At 49.7% G+C, this 21,977-nt stretch overlaps 1 protein-coding gene across 1 annotated transcript in view; it reads right to left on the reverse strand.

Moving 5' to 3' along the window:
- Positions 1-21,977, reverse strand: part of LOC142768852 (uncharacterized) — a 104,385-nt gene that overhangs the window by 8,495 nt on the left and 73,913 nt on the right. Inside the window, exons 17-18 of the mRNA XM_075871251.1 lie at positions 9,932-10,048; positions 6,974-7,168 (exon numbers count right to left, since the gene is read on the reverse strand). Of these exons, the coding sequence (XP_075727366.1) occupies positions 6,974-7,168; positions 9,932-10,048 (312 nt within the window). The remainder of the gene's footprint in view (positions 1-6,973; positions 7,169-9,931; positions 10,049-21,977) is intronic.

Raw genomic sequence — 21,977 nt, forward strand, 5'->3', positions numbered from 1 at the left:
GGAAAGGAGACATAAGGTGATCATGAGGCCACGGAATAGCCTGAACCTCCGCACGATGGGTGGGGTGGCAATCGACGAAACAATCAAGAGACCAGCCAGCATAAATGCAGACGAAACAATGACGACTTGCCACAACTACACTCAAAACATCCTGGTTTACAGCACACCCGACGAGGAGACGGCAAGCAAGTTAGTGAGGATCAGCTAAATTAGAGTGGGGGGCAAGGAACACGAGGTCAGTGTGCACGTCGCTGCGCCAAAAGAAATGGCCAAGGGAATAATAAGGGTTGTCCCGCTCAGTTATACGCAAGTTCAGCTCTCCCGGGCACTGATCTCTACGAGGAACCCCAATCTTACCTACTCGAAGAGACAGTATAATAAGAGTCGCCCTCTACCGGAAGCAATTCGATTTCTGTATGGATTGCGCAAGACTCAGTCACAGAGCCGATGCGTGCCCGAGGCCGGAAATGAAACTCTGCCTGATATGCATCACGAAAAACCCAATTACTGCCCACAAGTGCTCGCCAAGGAGCGAAAGCTGCGAGGAAGCTCACCCTATAGCCGATCACACATGTAGAGCAAAGCATAAGGTTCCGTACGTGGTGAAGGCGAGGAGATGGCTCGTGAAAAGCAGTGATAGACGTGAGTATGGAAAAGGCACTGCGCCATGTCGCCTGTAGGCTGACAGAAATTAGGTGCCTTCTTCCTTTTCCTCATGAACCACTAACAACAACACTCACTCCCGAAGATGGCGCGGGGGACCAGTACCTGGCCCTCTCGCAGCATGACCCATCGGAACGTCACCCAAGGAGAGGTCGTTCGAGATCATGGTCCGACTCCCGACAACGCGACAGAGCCCTTGCCCCCCACTCCTCCTCATCGGCGGTAAAAAAGAGGACTCGCAGTAGAAGCAAAAGCCACAGCCGAATCCGGAGCCGTAGTGGACGAAACTCAAGTAGTAAGCCCAGTTTCTCGTCGGGCAACGGGCAGCCTCCACCTGGCGGAAAGCTGAAGAACTCACGCAAGGTGTTGCGACTCCGGGGCCCACGTGTCTCAGTTTGGTAGCGGGTCCCCGTCTTAGGACCCATCGTCTAACAAGTCAGATGAGGCGCTTGTAAGAACGACAACAATTTATTTACATGGTAACTGAGAAATCGAAAAGAGGTGATCAAGTGATCAAGTAGAAGTCAAGAACTGTACATGAGAACTGTTGAACTGGAGAACTTAAAATATACAAAAAGTCTTCCGCTTATAAAGCGCCGCGTTCCCAACACTGGGCGTTTTGTCCGCGGATTCAGCCAATACGTTGCTCGATGGTCTAGGTGCTCCACCCACGAAGGTGGGGAAAAACACCACACAATGTACGTGGAGAGGACACAGTCTACACGATGCCCAAATATGGTCACAATTGCACTGCACCGAAGTTTTGCACACGTCACCAAGATTTCCCGCACAGCCGATAATCTTAGATGACCTTTGTTTATAAGAACTCTTCTGGCAGTTGGATGAGGTTCGAAACACCGGCTCCCGGTACACGTGTCATACTTGCCTGACTGCGTTCCGGTAGGACAGTGTAGTGGTCCGCCAGCTTACGGTCAAAACATGCCACTCCATTCAGCCGATTCTATGGAGAAAGGAAAAAGGAGGAGTGGTCGACTAATCCCTCGTCATTGAGGCGCTCAGGCGAGCTCCCGCCAGGGCTGCAGCAGATAGTGCCCTTTTCATTTCTACACATTCACTCCCTCGTTGTTAGCTAGAATCTGCGGCTTAGCTGCAAATTTCCGGGGCTCCGCTTCTCCTCGCAAGGTGCACCCACAGCCAGTTTGGGTTTAGCTTGCAAATACCACGGTGGTTCCGATCTTTCCAGATCCACATTGACCTAAAAAATGGCCCAGCTGCTTCTTTGTTTGCCTCGAAAGCCTTACATAGAGTCGAGCTCACAATGGCCTTTCTTGGCTCGTGCGTTTTCTTTGCGCGAACCGGTCCTGGACCACTTGTTCACGTTTTGCTGACAGGAAACCAACCCGTCTTGACGGCACATCCTTGTTTGGAATGCGTCAAAATATTTTCGTCTCGTTCACAAAGGCCGAAAGACTTCAATAATGATGACGGTCATAACAAAGGTTATTTGGTCACACCTGGCAGCTCAAGAAAGCAGGAGCCCAAAAGGGAGCTCAATCCCCGAAGACCTAGGGAAGACCTTGAACTCGCCAATCGAGGCAAGATTAGAAAAGTTAGACAAAGAGAACAGGGAAGTAAAGGATGAACTGCGCAAGGCGAGACAACAAAACGAGAAATTGGCGAAGAAGATCAACGAGTTGCAAAAAGCGCTAAACGTAATCCTCAAGTGAATGGCGGGTCCCGCTGGAATAGCCCCCACCCAGCGTGGGCCCATGGAGCACACCAGTGAGGCGGCGGAAAACAAGACTGACATGCACGACGCCGATGGACCAGTTGGGTCCAAATGCAAAAATCAGAGTGGCGCGCAAGCGGATGACACAGAGAACAGGCAAGAATCGAAGAGACCCAGGTCAAGCGGCCAAGAAAGTAGACGCGCTCGAGGTAATAATCGACAAGTTGGCAAATAATACGGAACACATGTTCGAAATGTTTCTCAGGAGGCTGAAGGAGTCTGATGCCGAACAGAATGCGCAACACGCCATCGTAAACACTAAACTTATGGCTATGAACCAGCAAATAGAAGACCTAGAACGAAGGACGGAGCAGCTGCAGCCGCCGGAAAGTATCAATATCACGCCTCCCGTCACTAGCGTTCCGACAATCGTCAACAGAAGCAATAAAGCCAATGTCACCCACCCTGAAGCGGAAGAGATGCACGGTCAGTCGAGCCCCTCCAACACCCTCGCATGACCATGGCTACGCCTCACGTGCACAACCGCAGACTCATCACTGGAAATGGAAATGTAGAGGCTTCAAAAACAAAAAAGTACGTTGATGCAGTACAAGAAAACACTTTCTAAAACACATAGTAAGCAAGCAGAAGTCCAATAATAAGGTACAAAAAAAATCGCCGAAGTCAACCGTGAAATCGAGACACACTGTTGCCGCTTATGCGAGCAGGAATGAGAATAGCTTTGCAATACGACGGACGGAAATATGTGCGCGGGACGCACCTGGAAGATCCTGAAGCACCTGCTAGACTCCGCCAGTACCAAGACGCTAGTTCGGACAGAGATGACGAAGTTGCGGCGCAAATACAAAGATGATCCGAAGGCTCTCGCGGAAGAAATCGTCCGGACGCACCTCACTAGCCCCGAGGGCCTAGATAACCCCGAGTATACTGGCGTACTTAACGAAAAGCTTGACGCGGACTTGTCTGTGCAGGAGATCAGGGAGATTCTGCAGCTACTCAAAACAAGATCGGTCCCTGGCCTGGGCAAAATCACCAACCAGATCCTCAGAAATTCAGACGACAACGCCATCGTGAACCTATGCGAGTTTTTCAATGAGTGCTGGAGGACAGGTCGGGTTTCGCGCGAGTGGGAAATCGTGGACGTGGTGCTAACACCCAAGCCGGGCAAGCCACTGGTAGTCAAGAACATGAGGCCGATCGCTCTCACGTCGTGCGTAGGCAAGGTGGTGGAGCACGCCGGCCTCAGTAGGGTCGTGACGCTCCCCGAAAGGCAAAATGCGTTGAACACCCACATCTGCAGGTTTTGGAAAGAATTCTCCACACAGGACTCAATGCTGCAGCTTTAAGAACAAGTCGTTGATGCACGCAGCACGCATCTTCGCGCCATACTTGGGCTCGATCTCGAAAGTGCTTTCGACACTATGAGGCACACGGCCATAGTAAAGAAGATCAGTCAGTAAAATCTAGGGGAGAGATTCCACCGATATGTCGGCAGCTTCCTCGATGGGGGAAAAGCGCTAATAAAGATCGACGGGTCACCTCCAAAGACGGTCGAGATGGGAGGTGCCGGGACGCCACAAGGCTTCGTGCTCTCCCCAATACTGTTCAACCTCGCTATGATCGGCCTTCCGGAGTGGCTCAACGCGATCAAAAGCATCAACCATACAATGTACGCGGACGACATTACTATATGGACCACAGAGAGCATGAGTTCTGGGAGTATGCAAGACAGGCTGCAGCGAGCGATAAGGGAAGTTGAGAAGCACCTCGAAGGCACGGGCTCATCTTCGCTCCACAAAGTTGGAGATCCTGTTCCATAGACCTCGAAAACCTGGACGTCCCTCGAGGGACGTGGCCGAGGCCCGTCAGATTGGCGTTTGTGTCACGACAAAAGAAGGAGTCTGCATACCCACGGTGTCCAAGATACGAGTCTTCGGCCTCTGGCTGGAAAAAAACGGTGCCGATTCCGAGCTGCTCACCCGGCTGCAGAAGAAAGTGGCAGCCGCCAAGAACCTGATACGAAAAATCACGAACAAGAGGAAAAGAATGAAAGAGCACAATGTAGTGAGACTAAAACAGGCGTATGCTTTAAGCCACATCACGTACGATGCTGCTTACGTCAATTGGAGTAAAATCGAAAGCAACAAGCTGGACACAATCATCCGCAGGGCTTGCAAAACTGAATTAGGCGTACCTCACTACACCGCCAACTGCAAGCTTTTTGAGCTCGGAGAGCACAACACGCTCGCCGAAATCATGGAGGCTCAGAGGACTGCGCAGCTCGAAAGACTGTCGGGCGCCAAGACCGGAAGAACCATCCTCGGCTCCCTCGAGATTCGTTACCACGGGATGCGGGGACTGAAGCACGCGCTATTGCAAGTGGTCAAGAGTGCTATGCTCACAGAGAATATGCCCAGAAACATGCACTAACTGCACGATGCCGAAAGGCACAGATGCAGAGCGGAGGTGATCCTCAAAGAGCAAGGCAGCCGAGAGGGTGTCCTTTTTGTCGACGCTGCTAGATACACCCAGCCTGACCGAGGATAACAGCAGAACGAACGAGAGCAACAACGACGCCGATCGACACCTACCTTCTCCATGGCGGTAGTCTACAAAAGGGAACGAACTCTGGTGACGAGGTCTGCGAGGCTTCCATCGTGTGAGGTGGCAGAAGAAATGGCCATAGCCCTCGCAATACTTTATAGTGGAAACGAAGATACACTTATCGTGAGTGACGCCAAGATGACGGTCCGAACTTTACGAAGGCATGGGTCTCTGTCGAGGCGGCGCACATGTTAAACGCCAGAGCCGAGCATTTCAAGTCTGGCGCGATTGCTGCCGATTCTCTCAAGTGGTTCCTCACGCACGTGGGAGAGCTTGGCAGCGACCAAAGATCTCACCTCACATCGAACCACAATGAGCGCGCCCACTTTTTCGCGAGACAGCTAACTTGCCGCGACGCAGACGAAATGGCCGCCGATGTGCGACACATCGACGTTGGGGAGGCACCCGAGGTCGGAGGACATAATACCTCTGCGACACAATAACAGACCCCGAGGCCTTAACGTACTGCAAGGACATCATGGTTGCTTTCCAAAAGATCCTAAATCATTACATAAAAACGTGACGACGTTACCCAGAACCCCACATGCAGCTAGAGATGTCTCGGGCATGTGATCTGAGGCGTCTACAGACCGACACATTTGAGAGTCCCCGACAGCTGCATAGACTGTGTCCCTCGCTCCACCCGTCATCCGGCAGTCCGTGGTGTGGGCACAAGACAGCCGACATGGCGCATATACTTTTGGAGAGCGAGTGCGGTGTTCGGCGCCACTACTCGGACAAGCGTGAGCGTACCCCAGGACGACTGGCTGAGCGGTGGCGAGCCGCCCTTCTCAGCCCACGTTCAGTGGACTAAATCTGGGTCGTACATTGAGCCAGGGCTATCGCCGAGGACATCGCACGATGCTCCGTGGAGGACAGCTCCTGGAGGCCCAACTCGGGCCAGTAATTAATTACTCATTAGATCCTTAATAAAGTTTATTACCTACCTACCATTATTGGACAATTGTGGGATGCTGAAAACCTCCAGGCTTATAGTTGGGACATTGCTTAGCTGCCATGAGTGGACTGGTACGTGGCTCAGCCACTGGTAGTTTTTTTTCTTTGAAGCTTATTCTTTCTCAGCCATTGACCGGCGGCTGGCGTTCTTTCAGCAAGTTTGATTTCTCCTGAGACAGACTTTGGTGCTGCTGTAGCGAAGATTGACACCAGCCTGCCTCAAAATATCTATCGTGCCAATACATTTATTTTTCGGCTAAAATACAAAATTTTATGGTTTAAACAAAAACTTTTCACGCCTTCATAACTATCTGTAGAGGCACAATGCCAATGCATCCCAGTGAAGCTTTCATTGGCGTTTTTAGTTTTGCAGTAGGCACATTTCTCCAAAGTACATCGTCCAAAGAACTCTACATACATAACCTTACCCTTGTTCAATATGTCGTCGTGAAAACCTCGCCAGTGCTTGTATTGCCCTGTGTTCATAGCTTTGACTCAGCTGCAGGGACATCAACTTTTGATGCTTCGCATTTCGGCCTTCGTTTCACTAGAAACTTTATCCTATCTTGCTTTATTCTGTAAGACAAGGGTATTACACTGAAAGGGCGAAGAAATAGCTACGTACAACACTACAGTGCAGTGTAAACATGGTGTCACTTCGTCTGCTTCACGTGGCATTTAGTGCAGCTTGAAATAAAAATTGGCTGTGAATACCAATACTCTTTAGGCTTTTGCATACTTCCCTACCAACTGATCTAAATATCCCTGTGAACTTGAGTACGAAAAAAGTTCTTGTTACTAATTACAATGTAGTTTTCATTGCCACAAAATTCTAGTTTTGGTTTCAGCGAGGTCTACTGGTAGCTGTAAAGACCAACACAATTGTTGAAGAAAGCCACAGAGAAAAGACATTTTCGCTGCAGCATAATTTCAAATGCCTCTAGTTTTGTAAATTAATATAAAACGCAGTTCGCTTTTTTTGTTTCCAAAAGAAACAATTTTCAAGGGTGGCCCTATACATTAAACAAACGCACTCACCTATGGATCTCCGGCTCGATGTTCAGGCTGTGTGCAAATGTCGCATTGACGCAGCCGCAGAAGGCCAAGCGTACCTGCAAGGTCGCTTCTGTGCCTGCCGGCGGTGAGGCAGGTAGCTTTAACTTGTCGAAATCGGCCTGTGACTTTACCGCGGAGCCGAGATAGCAGGCAACCGCGGTGGCATCCAAAGGTTCCCTGCAGCACGCATTCGAAACACGATGCGATTTCAGTTTGAACAACTGATGACGGCAAGCAATATATGCAACGCGTGTGCCCACCGACGCTTTGTTATGGTCAGATGGCGTGGGTTAACTGTTAGTGAAGACTTGTACGTTCGGCCACTTGATGGGTAAAAAAAAAAGGTCAGGTTTGCGCGGAAGGTGCAGCACAGTCACAGCGAAAGCTAGAAGAGCGGCATTTCAGAGCTTTTTTCGAAACACTCATTCAGTAACTGCTGCAAGTACACTTGCTTGATGTCCACTATGACATTATCAATAAATTTTTAGGGTCGTAGGCCGGCATTCGCTATGCTATTTTTCGTCATTTCTTTGAGAAGTGTGATGTCCACTAAAACTATTGCGAGGAAGTTTGTGCCAATTGTTCACGTAGTGGCTGACGATGATGAGGAATTATGCCTGAAATGGGTAATGATTGATTGATATGTGGGGTTTAACGTCCCAAAACCACCATATGATTATAAGAGACGCCGTAGTGGAGGGCTCCGGAAATTTCTACCCCTTGGGATTCTTTAGCATGCACCCAAATCTGAGCACACGGGCCTACAACATTCCCGCCTCCATCGGAAGTGCAGCCGCCGAAGCCGGGATTCCATTCCGCGACCTGCGGGTCAGCAGCCGAGTACCTTAGCCACTGAACCACCGTGGCCGGGCATGCCTGAAGTGGGTATGCACCACAGTTAATAGCTGCAGAAAAACAAGCTTTTGTCATGGGTTCGAACATTGCACGACGCACTCGTTACGTTTTCCGCATTATGCGACGGACCTGCGCATTGTGTGACGGACCTAGGTTCAAGCCCCACTGTGGCACTGGTACTAGTTTTCGCATGATGGGGTATTTTCTGTGCTGTAACACCATTGTCGTGGCCGTTGTGGCGTAATAAAACATCCTTCGTGCCTTGTTGGCATATATGAGTCAACTACAAGAACTACGAGAAGCATCCCTGACCACAAGGGCGTGTGGTCAGGGATGCTTCTAGTAGTTCTAGTAATGAACCCCTGTATGCCTAAACAAAGGAAAATTCTCAGGACAAATTTATTTCCCTGAACTGATTGGCTCTAAGACCTCTGGAAACAGAATAAGGTTTTCAATTCTTAAAAAAAAGCTATTTCGAATAATGATTTTGGAGCCGTCCTATATGTAGGACGCCAATGTTTGACACAGAGTGAACAAAAAGCATTAGCGCCTCTCACTGTCATACGAAAGTTACTGCATACCCAATAACTAACGAACAATCAAAAAAATATTAGCAGCATCGAGAACAATCATCATCAGGCTTGATGATCAGTCATTCATCATGGCTGTAAGTCGTCGGGATGGAGATCCACCGTTAATAGTCGAAGTGGATGCACTTACCAAAAACTGTGCTTAAAGTTAGCTGTTAAACACCAACCGAAATTGCGTAAGCTCTCTCATATCAATGTACAATAAGCACTTTACTTCTGAAAGGAGACGTTTTACTTTCGGGTTATGCCGATTTGCAAATCACCCGTTCGGAGTACTGTCAAGGGCGTCTTTAATTGGCTTTCGCTCGACTTGACGCTTTGCTTGACTTAAGTAGATGTGATAGAAGCAAGCAGTAGTGGGGCACAACCCAACATAAGCATCTCGTCACTCGAAGCAACGCTTCTCCTTCAGTCTGTTAATAGGTATAATAGAGACGAAATAACTATTAAGCATTGCCAAACCATACTCAGATACATGAAATTCACGCGACAGTTCCCCACTCTGCGACACATTTACTCGAGTTCCGCTGCGTAAAGATGCAGGTGGCAATTTTTGTTTTTAGGGGCAAAGCTCCTTGAGCTGGGGTCGTGCGTCCCAGATATATGTAGTAGTAGTATAGTTGTAGTAGTCGTCGTAGTAGTAGGTAGCCATCTCTCGTTTAGTCCTTGGAATGTCCGTTGGTTGGCGGCACTTGAATAGTATGAATATATAGTAAAAAGGTGCGAGATGGCGTTACTTCCGAGTGTTCACTAGATAAACGGATGGACGGAGGAAAACATGGACGAACAGACAGAAAAGCAGACAGACGGACGCGCGGACGGACGGACAGACAGACAGATAAACGCGCGTACGGGTGAACGTACGCACGGACGGATGCACAAATGCAGGGACGGACGCATGGACGGACGGAAGCAAGGCGAACGGATAAATGAAAACACACACACACACACACCCACACACACACACACACACACACGCACGCACACACACACACACACACACACACACACACACACACACACACACACACACACACACACGCACGCACGCACGCACGCACTCCATGATTCCCATGAAAGCGTTTACGGGTGGAAGGAGCACACTTCTTGCACCTCACAACGGCACAACGTTTTGAATGCCTCCGTTGAACGTGCACTGAGCGAAAAACAATACGCGTGTACAGCATGAAGTTTTCCTAAAGGTGAAAGTTTCCTTATGTGTACTATCCTCCACGCCAATTCTGCATCTTCAGCCGCACGTGGATTTCATTCCATCTTAACAAAACACGACGTAGTTTTCTTAAAAAGTGTTCCTTAAGGTAGGTGCAACCATTCAAAAGGTTGGTATATATCTATGTTTTCCGTTACATTTTCTCGATGCTGTGGATAGTAGCGCATTTACGCCATCTGCATAATACAATGTGTATATTGGCGCTATCTGGCTAAGGAGCCTTATACAAAACTCTCGCACATTAGCGCTTGCTTTGTGACTTACGTTGTAAATGTTTTGTTAATTTCACCGGATTGGTTTATACTGGAAGGGAGCAGAGTTCCACATTCAGCCATCCCCATCTGGCAAACCAGGTTGGCGAGGAGCACAGGTGTCTTGCCTCTGCACGGAGAAAAATAACAGGTGTATAACTCAAACTAATTATTCCGCATGGTTTGGAAAGGTTGGGATCTGCTACGAGCAGATAGCAGCATCGCGATGATGAACGTATATCCGGGCAAATACTACATTCGCGTAGGCAAACCTCTACACACGCAGGAGTTTTCAAGGGCAGGAACTTGAGCTACACTTAGCTTCATACGTCAGGGACAGCGCTGGTGAAGCTACGCAATAAGTACGGTGTACAAAATGGTTCGTGTCCGCGCGTCTCCTGCTTGGCTTTCACCGTTGCAAACGTGGCCTCTACAATAGCGTTGGGCTGCGAGTAACAGGAGTTGGATACGAAAACAAAAATACGTGAAGGGATTCAGAACTACCTGTTTAAAAGCGTAGACATAATGAGGGCTTGTTAATTTCTAAGGTGAAAAAGCTTTACTGCTCAGCCCAAGAATTAAAAAAAATTTAGGACGAACCTCGACACATTGAGCAAAAAAGGGTGTTTCAGTTCTAAGTTTCAATTATACTCCGGATCGGCAAAGCATGCAGTGTGCGCCTTTGTTTCCCACAGCCAAATCGTTCGGGTTCTTGACCCCACTGCCAAGCCAGAACAGTGTTTTAGGCAGTAACAACGAATTTTTAGCACCATAATCTTTACTCTACTCGACAATGGACCTCCAACGCACCATCATGTAGCCGATCATTGAGGAAGTGGCATTTCAAACAGGTGACATCATCAGAGATATACGTACGTTTATGTCTGGTTTCAAAGAAGAACCTCGAGTGGCTTGCTAAGCCAAACAATGTTTTAGGCAGTAACAACGAACCTAAAACTCACGAAGTGCATAGTACGTCGAGGTGGCGAGTAGCGCAATTTACCCCAATTCTGTGGCACATACCCATTTATGATGGCGACGGCATGACTATAGCGGACAAGCCGAGACCATAACGATGACATCGCATGACGACAAGCCGAAACAAAGGTATTCGATCCATCCGTCATATAGGATAGGCGTAACACGAACATCAAACATCTGCCCACGGGAGTCGTCTGCTTGCACATTTTTGCAAGCGAACTTGCACAATGTTGCGAAATGTACAATGGCTTCATCGTCTAATTAATCGCTATGCCACTGGTACGTAGCATGACCCTCCCCCCCCCCCCCCCCCGGTTGCGGAAGCACCATCACGGAGCTTTAGAGGTCGTACTCAGAAGCAGGGTTGTAGATCTTGAGCCACGACATGTGAACAACATCACTAGACTGAACTGATGTCTACGGAGAGATGGCGGAAATCTCATAAGAGGCGTTACTTGCCGGAATACATGGTAGGGTCCCGTGTAACGACACAAAAGTTTTTTTCAGATAGACCCGACGATGAGGAGACCAAAAGGCCTTGTTTTTCGGTGAGTTAGTACTTACTTACTCATTTGTACCAAGTTGAGGAGGCAATAGTAACACAGGGATGCCAGGAGCAAAATGTGCGTCGCGATGCCAAGCATCGTAACGACGTCATTGCTTGCTCTGCGACACTGTCAGAAAAGAACGGACGAGCTGTCGGGCATGGTCAGCTCGTGCAATAGCATCACGAGCATACTCGCTGGTGGATGAGATGCTTGAAATGAGAGTGTCCCAGGGTAATGACGGCTCTCTTCCGTACATTAGGTACAGAGGTGAAAAAGCCGCGGTGTCATGTCGGGACGAGCTGTACGTGAACGTGGCATAGCGTAGGGCAATATCCCAGTTTCGATGGTCCGGTGGGACATACGCTGCAAGCCTTTAAGAGTACGAATAAAGCATTTCGTGAGAGCGCTGGTTTGTGGGCGGTAAGCTGTGGTCACTCTGTGCTGTGTGGAACAGGAATGCAAGATGGCTGCGATGACTTGGGAGAAAAATGTACGGCCACGGTCTTTGAGCAGCTGTTTTGGCGAATCCCGAATCAATATAATGTTGCGTAACTAGAAATACTCAACGTTGGTTGAACAACGCGTTCGTGGAGCTCGAGTAATAGCGTAGTATGTGACCTAATCACTAGCTTCGGCTATCCACTTGTTGCTACTGTTGATTCGGGAAAAAGACCAAGGAAATCTAACCCACTGCTGCGAAATGGTTCAGCGGGTATGCAGATTGGTTATAGATGGCCAGCGGGTATCAGCGACGGTATTTTTGCGACGTTAACATAACTGAGGCATGGCGACGTATTGGCAAACCAAGCGAGCAAGAACTGACCAGCAGAAGTGGCACCAGACGCGCTCGTGCGTGCGAGATAAGCTAAGGTTTCCTGCTGTGGGTGCTTATGGTGAAATTGAGTGAGGACGTTGCGCTGTAGAGGTTTAGGCACGACAATATGAAGGTCAGGCTCATCAAGTCAGAAATTACAGTGGTATAGGACGCCCTCTTGAAACACAAAGCGACGGATGGAAGAATCTGTGTGGCTGAAGATGTCAAGCAGCAGTAGTGGATCCTTTCTCTGTTATACCCCATTATGAATAAAGTCAGAAGCTGAGAAGATGGAGTGCACGATCTTTGTTTTGGGCTAAGCAGAATCGTCGAAGGGATACCGGGAGAGGCTATCAGCATCTTCGTGTAGGTGGCCAGATTTGCACATGACCAAGAAAATTCTTGCAGGTGCCAAGCCCAGCGACCTAGGCACCAAAGGGCTCTCTAAGAGAGTTCAACCAGCAGAGCGCCTGGTGGTCTGTTACTACCGAAAATGGGTGTCCGTGTAGGTATGGCCTGAACTGGACGACTGCCCAAACGAAATTCAAGCACTCGCACTCTGTGAAAGAATAATTGCATTGGGCGGATAAGAGGCTGCTGGCGTTTGCGATAACGCAGGGATGACCACATTGTCGTTGGGCTAGTACTGCACTGATGCCATAGCCCCTTGCATCAGTACGAATCTCAGCAGGGGCAGTAGGGTTGAAGTGGGCCAAACTCGGAGGAGTAGTAAGGTGTACGATTAGATTTGAGAACACGGATGCCTCTTCGGAGCCCCATGAAAATGGGACGTCTTGCTTGAGGAGCTGTGTAAGAAGCCTCGCTTTGTCTCTAAAATTTGTGATGCACCAACAGAAATAAAAGCAAAGTCTGGGGAGGCTGCGTACATCCTTTGGAGATCGTAGTACACGACATTTTTTGACTGCGCTAATCTTTTTGGCCGGATCTGGTTGTATGCCGTTAGCGTTCACTAAATGGCCAAGAACTGCAAATGGCTGGCTCCAAAAGTGACACTAGGGCGCGTTCAGGTGGAGGAAATCATGACGGAAGATATCTAAGACGGCTGTTAGACGCTCTATACGAGTTTGAAATGTAGGTGAAAAAAAAGCGACATCCAAATAGCACACGCGTTTCCGAGCAGAGAGCCCATCATCCATTCAAACGTGGCTGGAGCGTTACAAAGGTGGAAAGGCATGACCTTGAAATAATATAGGCCTCTGGATTTGATAAATGCCGTCCTTTTCCAATCTATGTCATTCACCTTAATCTGCAAGTACACGGAACGTAGGTATATGGAGGGAAAAAAGCGGGCACATTAGAGTCGATCAAGTGCATCATCTATTCTGTAATTCTGTTTAAATGTCGCGAATCGACACAGAAACGCCATGTACAGTCTTTCTTGTAGACTACCACGACGGAGTATGTCCAAGGACTGCAGGATGGGTTGATGATATGCTTGGCAAGCATTTTTTCGACCTCAGGTTAATCTAACGCTTCATCAACGACGTGCGATACGGACACGTATGAATAGGAGGCTCACCACGACTTTTTATGTGGTGGGTTGCACAGGTAGTTTTCCCCTGTGGATGGCACCTAAGGTAAAAAACTTCGATGCAAGACAGCAAAACCCACTGGAGCTTATCAGTCTGCTGTGCTGTTAAATTAGGAGCAATCATTCACATAACTGCACTGTCGGGGCGATGAGTGGATTGGGGCTGTGCACAGGAGTCGGAAGAAGCGGCCACGGTGAAAACATCCACTGAGTTGTCTTCTAAGGTAGAAAGCAGTTCCAAAAGCGATGCCTTGCGGCAGCACCTGACGCGTCCATCAGAATTGCAATAATTAGATGCAACGCTTCTTTCCTGTCATCTGCTTCTTCTTACAATTTTGTATGCGGCGCTACACCAAATAATTGCAATGAAGTACCAACTAGCCTGCATACATACTTTTGTTCAGTCCAACTAAAATTGACAACTGGGAGGCCCTTGGAGTTTCCTGCGACATACAGGACAGTGTGGTAATGTAATGCCGCGGCTGATGAAATTGGTGATGGGAGCCAGTGCACAGTCATAATCGGGAACTGGTGGGTTCGATACGAATTAAATAAACGTAGGTTAGTGTACGAGGCGGAAGACAAGCATAACCGGCATCCAAGACTGATGACATTGGTAATGGGAGCCAGTGCATAGTCGACATCAGGAACTGGTGGGTTCTATACGAACTAGCCATAGGGCAGTGCTTGAGGTGGAAGACGAGAATAACTTTCAGTGCAAAGGCGACTTGGTTCAGCGGAGTGTGTTATAGGCAATTGGGAGGGGCGTACTGGCTGAGCAGTTAATGAAGCCAGAATGCGCTGACAGGAAGTCGAGGCCAGAGATAACGCCAGGCGGAAACTTTTCGAAGACAGCGAACAGAACAGAACGTCAAACTTTGTGGCTATCAGCGATGCGTACATGAGCAGCGTACATCCGAACGATAGATGCAGTTCCACCTTAAACCACATGGACGAACTTAGTCGTCACAGTCGTGAGGACTTTCTTGAGCTTCCGGCGGACTTAAGTGGTCATTACAGCACGTTGAGCCGCAACGACCACCCTAACATTCAGAGGCACTTCATCAATTTCCACGTCGACAAGATTCTGTTTCGTCTGTATTTTCGGTCAGTCTAATTGATGCAGCACCACCTCCAGGGGCTGCAACATTTAGTTTTTCGTTGCGGAACGTGTCGAGAGTATGAGAGGGAGGTGGTCAGTATGGCTGGGGAGAACGAGACTAGTGACGTTGAGGTGATGAAGAGCGGGAGTAGCACCGATAACTCGCAGGTTCCTGATGGGCAAAATTATCGGGGCTGGTCTCTTGCCGATAAACAGGTCGGGCATTGATGGCGCACGGGAATGTGCAGTAGGAACCCAACGACTTCTGCAATGACGAGATATGTGCCCAATATGTTGACAACAGAAGAATATCGGCTTATCATAAGCTGTTCGCCATGCGGAAGGATTTAGAAACGTCGATGGAGAGCCAGACTGTAATAGACGCGCAGACGGAAATTGTTGCTGGTAGTCCGTACGGGAAGGCGTCGAAATAGAGCATAGACACATGCTGGTTATTTCCTGTTGTACAACAGCTTGAATAAGGGGTAACGGAATTCGAAAAACGGAAAGAGGGGTCGTTGGTTGCATTGTAGCAGGGGCGGCCGTTTCAAGTTCACGTCTGACGAGTCGAGTCAAGTTGTAAATGTTGTCATGTGGACGATATGGGTCGAGGCACGAGGACGTCGCTGCTGTAATCGGAAGGCGCTGGAAGTGATGGGAGATGCGCTTGAGTTTAGCCTGTTCCAACTGGTGTTACTTTTTAATTATGACATCAACAGACGACACGTCATAAATACCACCAAGTTAAATGCATCGTCAGCGATACCCTTTACAATATGCGCAAATATGTCAAGGTCGATCATGTTTTCGTCGGCTTTGTGGCATAATGCGTGGACAGCCTGAATATAACTGATGTGGGACTCCATGGAAGTTAGTGCACGAGTTCACAGCTCATTCATCGCGGTTCGACGACCACCAAAGGGGTTCTCAAAAAGCTCACGGAACTTTTTCTTGAAGCTGTCACAGCTTGGAATGTCATGTTCGTGCAAACCAGACACGAGGGATGCATCGACGTAAGGGGTGGCGTTCGCAAGCGTTAGTGTGGGGTCCCAATTTAAGTGGCACTGATGCGTTCGTAGCGGCGTAGCCATTTGTTGACGTCGGAACCCTCCAAGCCCGAGAATATTCCAGGGTATTTCACAGCGGGAAGCGTCAAAAAGCTGTTGTGACCGGTGGGTTGGCAGGCGGGGCAGGAGGTGTGACGATTGGAGAAGATGTAGCCGAATCTTTAGAGGTCATTTTGAAAACCGTATGTGAGCACCCACTGTGAAATTCTGGGTTGAGCACTGAGATTGCACAGTTCCACCAAATATGTTACAGGGAGACAGACCCAGAAGGCGTGGAATTCACGAAATGTATGTATTTAAAACTGGTTAGTTGAGTACAGCTGCCAAAACGAAAAGCTCGCGCCATTTTAGCGGCTGACGTCCTCTTCTTCGTCTTGTTGATCATTATTGCCGCGTGCATAGCTGCATTTAGCGGCGAGATAGGGACGACAACGAATAACGCGGATTTGCTCGAGAGGCGCAGCGCAGCAGAGTGAAGAAGACGACAATCTTAGCGGCCTTCTCTGAGAGCGTCTCTACAAGTCCCACTGTCCGTGTTTTTAAATAAACCCCCTGTAATTTATAACCCGCGACACTGGAGGAAGAGCTGGGTACTACCACCTCATGATCAGCACCCCTGTGAGAAGCCCCGAGTCCAGCCCTGCTAGACAGCCACACGTGGAGACGCCTGTGCACCGCTCAAGCCGTCGCCTTCATGGTCTTGAACCAGAATTTGGCCTTTTAAAGGGAGCAACACTTCCGACAACCACCCCTACTCAAGAAATGGCAAGGAGCCCTGCACAGGTGACGGTTCAGAATATGCGCATTCCTGAACCATTTCATGGCCGGCCGAACGAAGATGCGCAAGACTGGCTTGAGCAGTTTGAACGGGTAGCTAAATCGAACTACTGGAGTCTCGATGGAAAGCTCTTCCACGTATACTTCGCCCTTGAAGACGGCGCGAAGACGTGGTTTATAAACCGGGAGGCAACATTGACGACAAGGGAAGAGTTTTGTCGTCGGTTTCTTGACACCTTCGGTAACGCGGACCGACTCGAAAACGCACAACGCCTTATGAAGGACGCACCCAACAGCTGCATGAAAGCGTCGCCATGTTTGCTGAGGATATGGTGCACTTGTGCCACCACGCGGACCGCAACATGCCCGAGGCTCGAAAGCTAAGCCATCTCATGAGGGGCGTCAAAGAGCAGCTATTTGTTGGTCTTGTGCGCAATCCGCCGACAAAAGTGGACGAGTTCACCAGGGAGGCCACCGCAATAGAGCGTGCGCTACAGCAACGGTACCGACAGTCTGACCGCCCGGCCACCGGCACAGCTGCAGGCGCCACCGCACTTACCGAAAACCACGACTTTTCTCTACGCCACCTGATTAGACAGATCGTGCGTGAAGAGATCGCGAAGGAGAACGCAAAATACACATTGCAGTCACAAGCGCCCCCGCAGCAGGAGTCCACGGTAGCCTCCATCGCTGAAGTCGTTCGCCATGAACTTCAACAAGCGTTTGCCTCTCCTCAGCAATATTCCGCTCCACCGCACCGTCCAAACTCGAGTACCTATGCAGACGCTGTGCGTCGTCCATTGGCTCCAGAAGTATCGTACCAGCCGAACGGATACAGCTATGCAGACGCTGTTCGTCGACCCGCGCCCACGCCAGTGCCGCAGTACCTCGAACCGTATCTTGTGGCAGCCTGGCCTCAGCAGGATTTTGTCAGGCGACCCTATATGCGGAAGACCGACATATGGCGCACTGCGGATCGTTGACCACTCTGCTACCACTGTGGAGAGCCAGGGCACATTTACCGTTTTGCCCACATCGCAGAGCTGAATTCCGCGGTAGTGCACCTACAGCTACGCGCCGACAGTTCGACGAAAGCCGTGCCCCCATCGATGACGACCAGGCTGGCAGGCGGGAAGGCTCTTATACCTTCCGGACGCGGTCACCATCACCGGCTCGCTTTGCTTCACCAAGCCGCCGTAGTTTTGCTGACGCCGTCAGAGGTCGGTCTCCCAGCCCACGGCGGGGAAACTGAAAGCAGCGACCTCTGGGGGGAAGGTTGCAAGCCGTCGAATTTCCGAAAAACCCCCACTGCTGTCGAAACACGTGAGAGACAACGATGAAGACTTCACTGAGAAAAATGTGACTGCCGACCTTGCTGTGACGATTGACGGCGTTGAAGTGACGGCCTTAGTCGATACGGGTGCAGACTTCTCCATAATGAGTGAATGATGGGCAGACGAACTCAAAAAGTCAGAATGGAATGGACGGGACCTTATATCCGAAGTGCTGGATGCCAGATAATGACTCCCACGGGAAAATGTACAGCAAGACTCACTATTGAGAATGTGGCTTTTGTAGCCACATTTCTGATCTTACCGGAGTTCTGCAGAACCTATGATTCTGGGAATGGACTTTTTAAGAGAGTGCGGTGCTGTGGTCAACATACGCGACGGTGTGATCACATTCGCCGCTGACAAGTCTGTGACCACTGATCCAGACCAAGAACCCAGGCTGTTACGTGTGGTCGACGACGACGTCTGCGTGCCACCACTGTCATGTAGTCTTGTTTCCGCGTGTTGCGCCGTGCACTGTAATGAAGACGCCATAGCCGAACGCATCACTGACTTTATTTTTCACCAAGGCATCGCCATCGCTCGCGGTATCGTCAGCTTAGTGCATGGGCGCGCAGGCGTGCTTCTGACCAACTTCACGAATGAGCGCCGGCACATCGGTAAAGGCACGGCTGTGGCGTACCTCGAAGAGCTCGACTACTCTCACGACTGTCTTCTAATGTAAGGGGAAGCCACAGCACAGTCACCTCCACATACACCACCAGTTGATATCGGACCGAGTCTAACACCGACTGAAAGATGCCGTCTTATGGAGCTGCTCGACCAGTTCAAGGACTGCTTCTCATCGACATCACGAGTGGGTCGAACGCCTCTGACTAAGCATCGCATAATTACGGAAGACACAGCAAGACCGATCCGACAGAACCCATATCGCGTCGCTCAGAAAGAACGTGAGGTAATCCAGCAGCAAGTCAAGAAGATGCTAGAGGATGACGTTATCCAACCATCAAAGAGTCCTTGGGCATCACCAGTAGTACTCGTGAAAAAGAAAGACGGCAGCTTGCGTTTCTGCATCGATTATCGTAAGCTGAACCATGTTACAAAAAAAGACGTTTATCCATTACCACGGATCGATGACTCTTTGGACAGGCTACGGCATGCGCGCTACTTCTCGTCAATGGACCTTAAAAGTGGATACTGGCAAATAGAAGTAGATGAGCGCGACCGAGAAAAGACCGCCTTCGTGACGCCAGACGGGCTTTATGAATTCAAAGTCCTCCCTTTCGGTCTATGCTCAGCTCCAGCCACGTTTCAGAGACTAATGGATACCATTCTGTCCGGCCTGAAATGGAAAACATGCCTGGTGTACCTCGACGACGTGATTGTTTTTTCGGCCACGTTTGAAGAGCATCTAAAGCGGCTACCCGGCAAAATGCCACTTCGGCTTCGAAGAACTCCAGTTCCTGGGACACGTGATCAGTCACGAAGGTGTGAAGCCTGACCCAGATAAAACAGCAGCCGTCGCAAAGTTCGCAAGGCCTGTTAATAAGAAAGCGGTCAGGCGTTTTCTGGGTCTCTGCGCCTACTACCGGCGATTTATAGCAGGCTTTGCGCACATCGCGTCTCCACTCACCCGCCTTACAAGGGAAGACATCGCATTTGTATGGGGTGAAGAGCAAGAAGCTTCATTCAACGAGCTGCGACAGCGTCTACAAATTCCACCTGTCCTCGGTCAGTTCGACGAGAATGCACCAACAGCCATCCATACAGACGCCAGCAATGTGGGCCTAGGTGCTGTTCTTGTCCAATGCCAAGATGGTGTGGAGAGAGTGGTTGCCTACGCTAGCAGAATGTTGACACGCGCCTAGTCCAACTACTCAACAACGAAGAAGGAGTGTCTGGCCGTCGCTTGGGCAGTTGCGAAGTTCCGCCCGTACTTATATGGCCGCGCTTTCGAAGTCGTAAGCGACCATGACTCTCTTTGTTGGTTGACCAACATGAAAGACCCATCTGGACGTTTAGCCCGATGGAGCTTCCGGCTCGAAGAGTACGACATGGTCGTAGTTTACAAGTCCGGAAGGCAACACTTGGACGCTGACTGTTTGTCAAGGTCACCGATTGAATCACCGGCTATAGAGGATGATGATTTCCCAGGTTTTTTAGGAGTTGTTGATGCAGCTATCATTTCTCGGCAACAAGATGATCGGGAGCTCAACTCGCTTATAGAATTCTTGAAAGGACGAGCCGCCAATGCACCAAGAGTGTTTTCGAAGAACTTATCGTCATTCTGTTTACGAGACGGAATTATGTACAAAAAGAACTTTTCATCAACAGGTAGAAGCTATCTGCTGGTAGTTCCTGGAGCTCTCCGCAGCGAAATTTTACAAGCCCGCCATGACGAAGCCACTGCGGGCCACCTCGGTTTCACAAGAACACTGAAACGCATCAAAGAAAAATATTACTGGCCAAGAATCGCAGCAGAGGTTAAGCATTACGTCCGAACATGCACTGATGGTCAGCGGCGCAAGGTACCACCTGTCAAACCCGCTGGACTATTACATTCTGTGCCCGTGCCAGAAACCCCATTTTCTCAAATCGGAAAGGATCTGCTGGGCCCATTCCCAACATCGGACAGTGGCAACAAATGGGTTATTGTGGCGACGGACTACCTCACCCGATACGCGGAGACCAAGGCAATCGCGAGTGGCACTGCAGCTGAAGTGGCCCAGTTCTTCATTGCGAACATTGTTCTTAGACATGGTGCTCCAGCTGTCGTCATAACAGACAAAAGGTACCGCGTTTACTACCGAGCTTTTGCGCACTGTGCTTGCGCTCAGTGGCACAGCGCATAGGAAGATGACAGCTTACCACCCACAAACGAATGGGCTTACAGAAAAACTTAACAAGACAATCACTGACATGCTTTGCATGTACGTCGACGTAGAACACAAGAATTGGGACCGAATATTGCCGTACATCACATTCGCGTATAATACGGCGCGCCAGGAAACAACAAAAATGACGCCGTTCGCACTAATTAATGGCAGAGAAGTTACGACAATGCTTGACGCCATGCTGACTTACGATTGCAATGATTCAGAGACAGACGCCGCAGACTTCACTGAGCGCGCCGAAGAAGCAAGGCAGCTTGCCCGCGTCAGAATAATGAACCAGCAGAAACTTGACGCCCAACGGTACAACCTTCGCCATCGATTCGTCATTTATCAACCAGGAGATAGAGTCTGGGTTTGGTTTCCTGTACGACGACGAGGCCTCTCAGAGAAACTTCTACGTCGATACTTCGGACCCTACAAGGTTCTGCGCCGTCTTAGCGACGTGACGTACGAAGTCGTGCCCTACGCCTCCTCCTGTTCGAAACGTCGCCAGCATCTGCCTGAGACAGTGCACGTGGTCCGCATGAATCTTTACCACTCTCAGTGATGTAAACACTAGATGGCCACATGTCTACCTGTTGAGCGTCGGGACGACGCTCACTCTGGCGGGAGGGTAATGCCGCGTGCATAGCTGCATTTAGCGGCGAGATAGTGACGACAACGAAGAACGCGGATTCGCTCGAGAGGCGCAGCGCAGCAGAGTGAAGAAGACGACTATCTTAGCGGCCTTCTCTGAGAGCGTCTCTACAAGTCCCACTGTCCGTGTTTTTAAATCCTGTAATTTATAACCCGCGACACTATATATGTCACTGGTACGTAGAAATAACCTTGTGGTAGCTGGAGTAATCCACACACACGCGGACCCAGCATAGAATGAATCCCGTGCGAATAGGCATAAAAATTACACCATCTCCTGCTAAAGGAAAGCTTATGTAGATGCGAAGCAGTGGGCGCTAAGGCTTACACTGGCGGCGGCGTTGACGCTGGCGCTCATCGTGCCGTTGCGCAGCTGAGTAACCTGGGGATGCGCAA

Source organism: Rhipicephalus microplus, chromosome 1, assembly GCF_043290135.1.
Source record: "Rhipicephalus microplus isolate Deutch F79 chromosome 1, USDA_Rmic, whole genome shotgun sequence".
NCBI lineage: Eukaryota > Metazoa > Arthropoda > Arachnida > Ixodida > Ixodidae > Rhipicephalus > Rhipicephalus microplus.